We start from the raw sequence: 12,633 nt of genomic DNA, 5'->3' as shown, positions 1-12,633 counted from the left end.
GCCGGGAAACTAACTAAATACACACACATAAAATTTACCTTTTGTCCTTTAAATGGTGGTTTTTATTGTCCACCTGAAAGTGCCAGATTTTAAAATTAGTCATTAATTTAGATTTGCGATGTCACTACTTACTGGCTCATTATGAGCACAGGCCCTAAGTTCTAATAGCCCTCCTGCTTACAAGGCCAACATGAGAAGTGCAGTTCATGTGCAAGTGTGAAATCGCAGAGTTGATTTAGTGCCAGTTTTGAACTCTGGTCTAGAAATGCACATTATTTGTAACAGAAGATAAACTTGTGCTATGCTAAACAAAAAGGACACCAACACCATTCAGCGTGTGCAGCTGGACAGAATGCTACATCTAGCGGTAAGACTCCTAGAATCATATTTTGAAAAGAAATATGTTACAGTCACTGATCCAGCATAAACTTACTCAGTTCAAATTGGTTTGGAACTCTGGATAAGTGAAGTTACTTTTGGCAAGCTTTTGTACCAAATCAGGTTCATGGCCCTCTTAAATTTATCCCTAATCAGGTAAGAGGTTCTCCTATAGCTGCTCTAGGATAATAAACTCTGTACGTGTGCCAGGATAACATCGCACAAGCTGGGTCACATGCGTGCACTGGCCTGAGCCCTGTGTAGGACAGTGCACGGATCCGTTACCTGGGACTGTGGAACCAGAGTGTGAGTCAGCCCTTGGAGCAGCACAGCTTGCATCCTCCCACATGCGGTGCCCTTCAGATCCATATGGATCACCTAGCACCTTTTTGCTCAAGTTAAGAGCATGTTTCTTACCTGTTACAACAATACTGATGAGAAGCCCAAAGCTAACTTCCAAAGCTGGCTAGCTGCATTGCCGCTTTTTTTTTGTAACATAACCTTCAGCCAGCCAAATAAAAATTCTCAAAAGTTTAAAGAATGAGCACGGTGGCACAGCACTAGCTTGCTAAGAGTAAGAGCAGGCATTGGGAAAGGTCTTAACCAACATCCAAAGGCAGTAAGTTACTGGTTTCCTGCAGAAGAGCCAGGATGCCACCTGCAATGCATCCAGCGTGAGTTCCCAAAGGTCACCTGTGGCCTGCAAAGCACCACGTGGCTCCCAGCTCCCACAAGCGCGTTTGCCTCTGGAACGGGCAGCCCAGCAAGTAGCCAAGGAACCCAGCAAAGGGTTCCCCAAAGGGCAGCCAGACCAAGAGCGGACGCGGCAGGAGCACCCACCACCAAAGTCACAGGGCTGCCCAAAAGCAGCTTTGCGGTCTCCTGAGCCTGAACTGCACGGTGTCCTGCCTGCTGGCCGTGCTCCGTGTCTGCTGGTGACTCAGGAATACAGCCTTGGCTGCTCCCACTGCTGAACGACAAAAATACACCAACTTGGCAGGTACAGCGCTTCGTCAAGCTAGGCTCCAATCCACCCAGGGACAGAAGCACCTCTTGAGGAGCCACGAGTATCAGGGGCAGTCCAGTACCTCCAGTAGAGACTCCTCCTTCACCTAGGGTTGGTACTAAAGCTCCACAGCATTTCTCCCACACAGCACAGGGCTCTTGGCACCGCTCGTTTCCCCCACAGACGGGCCATCAGCACAAACGGCTCCTCTCCCCTGCCACTTGTACCAGCTTCTTGTCCTACCAAGCTTCTTGGAGGCCAGGCTCCTCTGTTTTTCAAGTGTATATATGTACATATATACACACACACCCCACATTATTTTTCAGAGAACTAAACAGTGATCTACCTGACAGATAAACAAGGGCTTGCCAAGACCAATATTGGGCAAAAGCAGTTAAATAAGTGTATCAATCTTGGACGAACACCAATATCCAATTGTCAAATATGCTGTAGAGAAAAATCTTTTAATAGGCTGTAGTAGAATAATCTGCCTCCAGAAGAGATTTTTCTGATACCCCAAAGTTAAACACCATGTATGCTTCAAAGGTAGAGATTTCACCTTTCCAGAGTCTTAAAATACTTCTGGTGTTACAATTCTGCCTATACTTTTTCTAAAGAAAAAGAAAGAGAAGAATGAATCTTAAATTATCGTAAGAAGCACTCAGCTTCTGTGAAATATCATAACAACAAATACCACAAGTAAATATCACAGAAAGAAGTCTTATTCAGCATGATATTTGGATTATTTTTGCACCTGTGATACATTATGACTGGAAATGGGTGCACCACCAGAATGCTGCCTCTTCTCTTCTCTGACCAGCAATGTCATACACACCTCTCTGAAAGGTACCTACAGCACCAGGCGCAGGGCAGAGCTAGGATTTGCAATCAGGAGTTTCACTGATATTAGAGGTAGATATAGTTTAGGGGGTTTGTTTGGTTGGTTTTGTCAAAAATGCATACATTTAAACAAAAGTTATGAGCCTTTTGAATTAGGAAAATTAAGCTAAAAGGATCCAGACTAAACAGGAAACATAACCACCAGCAGTCCAAGAGTTGTGTTAAAACCTTCTAATTCAGTGCTTTTAAGCTTTACTTATTTCTCTTCTAGCCCATCTATTTGCACTTTAGCCTGAACTTCATTTCTACTTTCCTGCATTGACTCTGTTTATTTTCCCATTTGTAAACGCTAGTCTAATCCAAATCTACTTTGGAAACAAATCTACTTTGGAAACAAGTTCTTAAACATGGAAGCGTTTCTGTAACACAGATGCTCCAGTTTGCCAAGTGTCAGAAGCAGCTCCTTTTCAGCCTACTCTCTCCAAGTCTCTGGGAAGTTGAGGGAGAGGCAAGGGTGCAGCCAGCTGCGTTCAGCTGTTTCCAGACTACTTGTAATGGGACCTTCCAAGAGAAGGTTCTAGCTCACTAGTTCCAGCATGGGTTTTCTCCTGTGTGGGCTAGTGCCCATTACCTGTATTCAAATCAGAACCCAGCACACTAGTAGCTGGTTGTGACAGGGCAATGAGAGAAGATACCTGCCCAAGCTGTCACTTGGAGCTGGGTGGAGGGGACACACCAAAGAGGACACACCCGCAGCGCAGTAAGGGCAGACAGCCTGTACTGTAGGGAAATACCGTGTGTTGAACACCGAGGCAATTGCTCCCCAAAGCTCTGCTCAGTTGCGGTGGCAGTGGGAAGAACCAGGTACCCGTATGCACTACTGCACCAGAGGGAACATGAGAGGAAACTGGAAGGACAGCTCTGATACAGAGTCAAGTTCATGGCTGGTAAGATCAGTCTGATAGGCAAAGGTCACGCTGGAGGAAAATCTAACGTTTATTTGACTTCCCGAGCAGGCACAGATTCATTATATTGCATGAATCCAGTCAGACCAAGTATATCATGCATGCACAGCTCGGTCACAGAAGAGCTTGAGGAGTGGTGGCTTGACGCTGAACTGGAATGGGACGAGAAGGACTGAGGGAGGGAGGAAGGACTTATTTATTGTAAAACCAGAAGAGCAAACCCTAAATTCACAGAAGGCTACACATATCTTTGATATCTGGGAGAGTCTTTTAGCTGTTCTGTTAGTCAGAATGATCCTACAGAAATATTAAAACCCAAACAACTTTAGGAACAGCAAAAGAAGTAAATAGGTAAGGCGGAAACAAACAACCATACAATGTAAGAATTCACTAATAAAATGCCATTTTAATAACTTTTTTTACAAGGAATCCAGCTATACACTATAGAAAAATAAACACCAAAGAGACTCTTTGCAACTTAGAATACAGTGATGCAGGCACACTTTCAGCTGTTAACTTAGTAGTAATTTCACATGAGAATGTAAAACATTGTTCTTAGTGAAAAGTAATTTCCTCTAAAAGTACTAAAATATAATAAAAAGAGTCATATAAAAATCTGATGCAAAACCACTGCCCTTTATTCAGTTGCAGAAGAGATTGCAAGTGCCTCCATTCAGTATGGACCAGCTCAGAAGGAAGCGATAACTCGGGGGGTTCGCAGTACAGATTTTGGAAGCGCTCTCATCACTTTTTCATGTTTCTCTGGCGAGGTGGGCCTGGAACTTGTCCTAAATTTAAATAAAACAAATGAATGTTCGAAAACCGCTTGTGTTATGAAGCAACAGGGTGCAGTTAGCAGCATGTAATTTCCTCAATGTGCTTCATATGAGCTGTACTGAAAGCAATTACCATTTTCATGAGCCACCGAGGAACAATACAAAACAAGATTTGAAAGCTCACACGTCTGCCGAAGCGAATGCTCACACACTAAGACCAGTGCTCAATTGCAGGCCTACTTTGCGTGCAGCAACCGGGTTGCTCAGTTCAACTCTACCCCTCTTGCGATGATTCAAGACGCGTCCTGTTACTGGACAAGGTCTTGTCGCTGAGGAGATGTTTTAAAGTTCTTTAGAAACCGGGAAATCATTTTGCTCACAGCACTGTTCTAAAGGCTGCAACATCATTCTGTAATTCCCGACATCATCGTTCTGGTAACATGAAAATTACAAAAGTGATACATACTCCCCACAAAATTGCTGTTAATGGTGTCCCAGTTGTGGAATACTTATTCCACACTGAGCATAAAGCAAAATACCTTATTTCTATGAAATGCTGTCAGGTTTCAATTCTAACATTTGTTTATCTATCTATACCTGCCATAAACAATTGCAGTGTTTGGAGAAAAAAACCCAAAACCCCACAAAGGCACGGCATTCAGGTTTCTAGGTAAAATCCTGCTGAGAACACCACCAGAGTTCCCATATGGAAGTGTCACTGTAGCTGCTGGCTTTAGTGATATTAGCAAGACTAGGCTTTGTAAGCAAAGCTAGCCTTGTTTGTTTGTTTGTTTTTTAAACTTTCTTAATTAGATCAACTCAGAGTGCCAGAAAAACAGGCAATGTTTTAGACTTTCTCCAGAGCTGTTGTCCAGCTATACCAGGCTCCTGTGAATGCTGACAAAGCCAAGATTCCTCTCTTTCTAGAGAAACACATAATTTTAAAGTTTAATTTTTTGAAGTTAACACTAAAGATGCGTTAGGAATGCAACATGTAATAATAAAAAATTTGCCTCAGAAGTTAACTTAAGAATCATTATTTTTCCAAAAGCAGTAGTGACAATAATGCCTTTTAGAAATTGTGGGGCAACTGAATGAGAACAATACGGCATCTCTGCAATGTAGATTAAGTGTTCAAAGCTGGTACTGCTGGGGAGCCAGTGCGGTAGATGCAATTTGAATGAGCATCTGCAGTGGCTGCAGGGCCAAGAGTCACTATCTAATGCTGCAATCAGTGATTGAATCCCCACCCCTTCTCCCATAAAAATCACCACAGAGATGATCTGCTGACAATAAAGACCAGAGGAGTGGCCAGCGGTAAGAGCACTGGTGACTGGCAGAGATTTTCCGGATACAGTCAAATATTTTTCTCATCTCGGCACAACCAATATAATGCCACACATCTTTGGGCAAAGGCTGAAGGACAACTGCAGGAGGCAAGTCTGCCTGGGAACCAGCAGTTGACAATGGTTATGCTTAGTGAAAAAAATATGCAAGGTGTACGTGCAACGTGTGAAGGAATCCACGTGGCCCTCCCATAGTGCTGCAGCCAAATACCTACCTGGTACTCTTCCCAGCTTTTGGCTGAAGTTATAGGGAGCCAAGGGTGGTGGTTGGTGGAGGGAAGTAATCAGTGCTTGCCTAGAGATCAGGGACCATAGTGACCCAAAAGTAGCATGATGAAGTAAACTGATTGTGGGGATGAGCAGCCAGAAGTAACACGGGGAAGGAACCAGCAATAGCAGATGAAATGGGTAAAGGCTGGATGAAGCATTAATGGCATTATCTGACCTGGTGGCCCATATGGGCTCAGACCAGGAAACTAGCAACGTAAACCCGGATGGGTGAAGCAAGCTTTGGGGAAGATGCTCCAAAGACCCTGGAGGAATAGCTGTCAGCAGGCTCCTCAGGAGCCCCCACACAGGAGGCAGAGCTGGAGCTTTGTGCTTCTCCCTGGGCCTGGGATGAAGCTATGTGTGGACAATGGTCATCACAATCCCAACCCTATCAGTGACCTGAGCTAACATGGGTGCCCTCCCCCCATCGCCTGCTGGGGTCGGTGTGCAGGAGCATGACTTCCCCTGGCGTAGCTGTGGCAGGGGCTGTGGGAGCAGGCTCTGTCTGCGTGTGTGTGGATACTGTAAATATTATGTTGCTGTTTAATTTGCGTTGCTGCCCTGCGGTGGGGAAGGTTGGCAGCAGGAGGCTGCCCCTGCCACATGATGCTTACATGTACGCACAAGGAACAAGTGATCTCTGTATTTGGTCTAGCACAAATGACACTGCAGCTGGAGGTCCAGCTCTGTTGTTCACAATCCAGAGATACTAATACACTGGAGAAGGTTTACACTTAAGTCTCAAAAGTAACAAAACACTGGAAAACACATCTAATCATATCTTGATAGGAGACGATTTGAGGATGACATGATGACAGTTTGTAAGTTCTTCCTTGGGACAAGGAATTTCTGTGCTATAACTAAGATGTTACAAGAGCGAGTAACTAGAAGATTAAACTAAATTTAGTCTAGAAATCAGGTAGAAGTTTTTTAAATAGCAAAGATAAGTGCCACTACAATCCTTTGTGTGGTCTTTGATCCATCTTAGAACTAGATGGCTGCTTTTACCAGCCTCCAAATTTTTTTTAATCTGCTATGGAATATAAGGAAGCGATAAACAAGGGAAGTGTGCTGTGGAGAAAGCCCTGTTCAGCTATTACAATGGTTCTCTTTGACTTTAAAGCAAATTAACTCTATACACAACTTCATTTAAACTGCAACACTTGCTTATTTAGACTTGATAACAGGCGATGGGGGCAGAAATCACATGAAATTATTCAGCCTTATCTCTGAAGAATTTCACTAAGAACTTATTTTGAGAAATGCCACACTTGGACTAGTTTTAGATACAATTCACAAAAAGGTTTCATTTCAAAGACTGACTTAATTCCACCCCCCGACCCCCACCCCCAATTATAATTATTCATTAAACTGATGCTCCTTACATGCTTTAAGTGTTACAGGCAATATGTAGGAAGAACCCTGGAAAAAGCAGCCCAGACTGTTGGCAGCTGTGAAGGGTAACAAGGTTGTTCTTACCTGGTTGCGCACCCCCTAGCCTTTGCTGGATAACCTCTAAGCGATGGATGTATTCCGTTAGAGATCGTTCAGGATCCTGAGTAGGCACAAGTGACTTTTCTGAAGCTGAACTTATGGATGGATGCAATCTTAAAAGGAAAACAAATTATTCTCTTCTTCTCACATTATACTCTCAAATAAATATAATAAAGTTACATCCATATAGGCAGTAATTCAGTGCAAAGCAAACTAGAACAACAGTAAAAGCCACCACCACCAAAAAGTTACATATAAAATGATATAGACTGGGCAGCTTTGTATACAGGGGAGTCAAAAGAAAGGATGGTTTGATAAAAGCTGGAGTATCTATGAATCTCTCTCTACTGATATGCAACACAAAGTCCTTCAGGCAAGAAAGGTGCAGCCAGAGGCAAGTCCAAATGGCCAAGTGAGAAAAGACCCACTCTGCGGAGCAGGATGGAGGAGGAGCATGCTGCATCCAGGTGTGTACTCTCCTGTTCAGCAGGTAAAATGCTATCTTGAAGGACAAGGTTGAAAAAGGGGACCCTTCAGATGGTGTTTCCTTTCTGGACATTAATAATAACTTTCAAATATTAGCAGAAATACATGTCGGAGAGGACACTCTGTGCAGACACACTTCTGTCCGGAGTTAGGATTTATTCCTTCCCCCTGCACCTTTCGATTAGCGGGAGGTAGTTCCTATCCATCCCTTCCTTCTGTATAGCTTTGCCAGGAAACAAAAGCAGCAACAGGCATCGTTGAACCCATCTCGGATCCACATTAGACTTGAGCTACCACTAGCCCAGTCACACTGAGTAACCGGTCAGGGCCTACTATTATTAACATCCTTGTTCCACACCATACAGATGGCTTTTCTTGATAGGTAAGCTGCCAGCTATTGTTTCTGGCTGTCAGACCCAGATACGTGCCATGACAGAGGAACAGGGCGGGGTAGAATTAAGTTTTGTGGGAAATGCTTGCAGGTCTCTAACTCTCCAAAACATTTTGCTAAATTCTATGCAAACCAGAACACTACCTGTCCTTCCTGACAAGCACTGTCCTGTCCCCCAAATCAGTCAGCAACGTTAAAAAACCTAAAATAATTTGGAGCATCTGCTATCTTTGTGTACCTATAGATCACCACAGCTACTTCCTTGATACTCTTTTTTTCTTTATGAAGAAAATTCTTGCCTGCTGGTTGAAGTTTCTAATTTAGCAAGGAGGTTAAGAAACAAACAACACGTTCCAAGCTGATGGGACTGAAAACAGCTACCTTCTACATTAAATCCTGCAAATCCTTACTTTAAGGAGGAAGCTACGTACAAGGAGTGGCTTGGGAGAGGAGACACTACGCACAGTAACTGCAATGCCCGAGGTTACTCTGGGTCCCAGGAGAGCCTGGGAGCGGGAAGGTCAGTAATGGCGGAAGGACACCTTCCTCCAACTCAAGCGCAGAGCTTGCAGCTCAGGCATTGTCTTAGCAGTGCTGAGCAGAATGTCACCTGTGACATCCAACCCAGCAACAAGTAGCTGGGGTTGTATTTCTGTGCAGAACTGGCCATAATTCATGAAAAACTGCAACAGCATACACCCCACAAGTTCTCCACCTCCCATTCTGTGTGCATGCACAGTGTCTGAAGGCAGCTAATACTAATGCAATGCTGTCATATGGTAGGGGAGCCGCTTCCACAGGATGCTCAGAAATTAATCTCCAACTTGGACGGCAAAGACAACAGGAATTACCCTTCAAAGAAGGCTAACAGATGTAGCCATTGAAAATCCTGTAGCCTGTCCAAATTAAATTGGGGAACACCACTAGGAATGCTCTCAGTCCAAGAACGTCAGACATGCTTAAAGCAAGCGAGAAGTCTTTTTCTGTAGCATCTTGAAAGAAATAGAACATTTATCAGATCTAAGAAAACAAATGCCTCTTCTTGTTCAAGTACCTTCTCCAGTAAGTGGTTACAGTTTTATGAAAGACTGTCCATTGGGGCGATTAAACACAGGCACGGATTGCAGACTGACCTGTTGTGTAAGCAGTAAGAGGATCTTGGGGAGTGGCTCCCAAATCTTGCAGAGCTGGTTCTGTGGCACAGCCCAGTGTCCCGGGTGGGGGGAGAGCTGAGATGAACAGCTGGGGGCTGCTGCTCTTTCAGAATTTCTGTTCTAGCACCAGAGGCTGTGTTAAATATGAAACAGTTAAAAATACGCACTGGGAACCATTCAAGACAGGCTATCATAAACCTAACCAATAAAACCCACAGGAATTACAGCAGAGTACCACTGTGTTTGATTTTAAATGCAGCTAAAATACCCTTTCTACGGCTAGCTGCTTTTTTGGTTGGTTTGTTTTAACCAGATTTAACAGAAGTTTGACATGTTAATGTCAAACAACTGCTTCCTACAAATGCAGAACCTGCACTGTTTTCTTTCTCCAGACTGGCTTTTTCATCAGCTGTTGCTATATCCACACAGGGAATGTTCCAGTGGCTGATATGAGCAAAATATTTTATCAAGAAATTTTAATTCTTGTTGTTTGCTCTAACTATATGTTACTGTTGACTTACACTCTCTGACTGTAGAGACAGCAGGGAAAGGAAGAGATTTTTTTGTTTGGTTTGGTGAAGGTTGGGGGGGTGGTTGTTTTGTTTTCATTAAAAAAGAAAAACCCCTTCAGATAAGTCCTTTAAATGCCAACAAGAAATCAAATATTTTTCAATGAGGCTGCCAAGATGCTGTTTCATAGTGAGGTAGAAAGTTCAGCATGCATTTCAGGATTCAAGTTGCACAGGAACCACACCACAGTGGGTTTATGTAGGAAGTTGGTTTTTGTTTTTAAATGAGTATTTCCAGCAAATTAGAAACAGTGAAAATTATGTAGCGCCAGGTAGTGAAAAATGGACTATTTCATCTGAATTTGGTTTAGTGTTGAAAAGCCACAAGTACTGAAATATTACATAAAACGGGATAGTTCCACAATATCGGGTACTGCATTAAGATGTTTGTTCAAATTCTTACAGGCATGTCCATAAGTAACTCAAAGGAACACAGTCCTTACGGAACTGCATCAGACCATCTATCCACCCGCTCCACTTTGTCATCTTTGCTAGCACTTAATAAACTCCAGAGAAAATAGTTATGGGATATCTGCCATCAGATTAAGTCTCTTCTGAACCTCTGGAACCACTTAAAACCCTTTTTCACCTCTAGTAACACTAGCAAGTACACCACGTCTAAGACTTACTTTGATGCTGCATATACCCATTTTAATACCATTACAGCACTATGTGTCTTTGCCTTATTAATAACTCATGGCACTAATTTCCATCACAGGTAGCTTCAAACTGCACAAAACATAATTCTCTGATGAGTTTTGTGAACACAGGAGTCCGTTTCGCAGCTTGAGCAGCTGCAATAAAGGGAGAAGAGGAAGAGCTTGCCCTTGTTGTAAATTATAAATTCTGAAAGTTTTCATTTGTCATTTCTTACAATGCCCTTGTAAACTCATAATCATTGTGTTCAGGAAATGGATAAACACATTTGTGTTAACCAATAAACAGATTTTGCCACTTCTGTGGGTATTTTTTTGTTTTTGTTTTTAAATGAAACACATCACTAAAGAGAAATTATGATTAAAACAATGTACTTGTCCAAAACACTTACCTGTATTACCTCCTATACTGTGAGAAATGGTTTCACCCTGTCCGCTCTTCCTGCTAACTTTGTTCCACTTTTTCACCAAAAACTTTAACCTTAGTAACAAAATAAGTTTGTACAATCATTAAAAATAAGCAAAGCCACCTGATTTTAATATTAAACTCTTTGTTGGCATGAAATGTATTAAACAGCATAAGTAACAATCCTGGCAGGAATGGAGGAAGAATTCTTCAACTTCAGTCTTGAGAATGAAGGCTTATCCCATTTTACTCTGCAACGACCCTCTAGCTGTTGGGAAGGTTTGCGCGTTTTGGCACAGCTCCTCCGCTCTGTCCCTTATCTCCAGAGGGTTCTGTGGCAGCTTTTCCTGCCTCAGAGGAGTAGTTCGGAGGTCACTGTTCCTACATCCTTTGATATCGTAATCATTATAGCATCCACGTCAAAGACAACAGCCTAAAGACATTCTGTGCCATCTCCTGAAAGTCTTAAACTTGCTAGTAACCATTTTTACTAGACAAGGAAATTGCTCAAAAGTAACCAACCTATTACATTTAAAACTATTTTTTTTTCGTTAAATGGACTCAAAAGCCATTATGAGATGGCATATTGCCCCAAGTGCAGCTAACAAAATCCATTTGATAGTAAGTGACAGAGTATGATAGAGTCATACCCAATGAAACTCAGGCTACTGGATTCAAGAGAGGAAAACCATCACTGATGAGATGATCGCATTCTGATACAAGACAGACTATCCAGTGAGTCCAAACAGATAAGGGTCAGACCTGAAAGGACATCTGTTTGTCATTGTTGTGCACTGATTCTCAAATATATTGCAGCCACGTATCTCTCAAGGCGGAAGCAGCTTTTTATAAATCTTTAGTTTAGTACACATCCACCTTAGTGCTGGCTCAGAAATAGCAGTTTGGCCAAAGTTATAGCTAACAAGTCATGTTTGAACTAGTTTCGGAGATAGATTTTGCTTAATATTAATGTAGGATAAACCATAGGAACTCTCAATTTTTAAAATTTCCAAGAAAACACCATGTATGAGAGACAGCGAGTGTTTTGGCTTTACCTTGATACTGCGATGATTGCCCTGACTGCACATCTGAACTTGGTAAAAGGACGGGAACGTGATCCAGAAAACTGCAGGTCTGCAGGCGAGGGGTAGATTCCCATACGTGCTATTAGAGAGAGGGTTGCTTGCTCACAGTCCTGAAATCCACCAAGCAGCAGCAAGAGGTATTTCTTCTGATAAACTAGAGCCTTTCTAAAGCTCTCTGCTCTAAGGTACTTCCTATATAATCTCTGCAACTGGAGAAAGAAAAAAAGGAAAAAAAAAATCCAATCTGTTAAGATTTAGCTACAGAAAGCTCAGAAAAGTTGGTTGCTTTTTCCAACAGTATCTCCCACAACTTGTTTGGCATGGGTATCTAAAACCTAGTTTGCTTTACAAAACTGTAGAAAGCTATTTAATAATTATGAAGTATGGAAGCAGTGTACATTTATCTCTAAAATGAAATTTTGAGCAAGTATTTGTATAACAGATTCTGTGACTTGGCCAGTTTTGGTGCAAAGTAGCGGTATTACACTCTGGCAGTTTGGACACCAGACATGGAGGCTTGTACTAAGTCCACTGAATTTCTGTATGTCCATGAAGTCTTGGCTAGGGTAGAAAATTTTGGCATGGTTACTGGTTGGTGTGCAAAAAACCAGCCACAAACAAGCTGTCTTCATGTCGAATGTCCATACTGCGGACACAGGGTCAGCTGGAACAATTCTGTACGTAGCTAAAAAGCGCCCGAGTTTGGAGTGTCAGACTGCCTTAAATCTCCTGAATGTTTCAAAGCAAAATTGTCATACCTGAAACTCTAAAACAGTTTAACTCTTTAACAAAATAAATAACATCTGCTTTA

The 12,633-nt window shown here is 42.5% G+C and overlaps 1 protein-coding gene across 9 annotated transcripts in view; it reads right to left on the bottom strand.

Annotated features, from left to right (window-relative positions):
• Positions 1–3,542: 3,542 nt before the first annotated feature.
• PCNT (pericentrin) overlaps positions 3,543–12,633 on the bottom strand; it is a 99,719-nt gene continuing 90,628 nt past the window's right edge. For 5 of the 9 annotated variants that reach the window (XM_072874040.1, XM_072874041.1, XM_072874042.1 and 2 more), the window contains 5 exons: positions 11,793–12,031; positions 10,724–10,812; positions 9,086–9,239; positions 7,061–7,188; positions 3,545–3,977 (listed from right to left, as the gene is read on the bottom strand). In XM_072874040.1, the coding sequence (XP_072730141.1) occupies positions 3,934–3,977; positions 7,061–7,188; positions 9,086–9,239; positions 10,724–10,812; positions 11,793–12,031 (654 nt within the window). In that variant the 3' untranslated portion in view covers positions 3,545–3,933. Of the gene's footprint in view, positions 3,978–7,060; positions 7,189–9,085; positions 9,240–10,723; positions 10,813–11,792; positions 12,032–12,633 lie in introns of all 9 variants that reach the window. The other 4 variants (XM_072874048.1, XM_072874049.1, XM_072874047.1 and 1 more) reach the window with 3 other exon arrangements.

The sequence above is a fragment of the Ciconia boyciana genome, chromosome 10 (genome assembly GCF_034638445.1).
Source record: "Ciconia boyciana chromosome 10, ASM3463844v1, whole genome shotgun sequence".
Taxonomy (NCBI): Eukaryota; Metazoa; Chordata; class Aves; order Ciconiiformes; family Ciconiidae; genus Ciconia; species Ciconia boyciana.
This window is presented reverse-complemented; position numbering and strand designations above follow the sequence as displayed.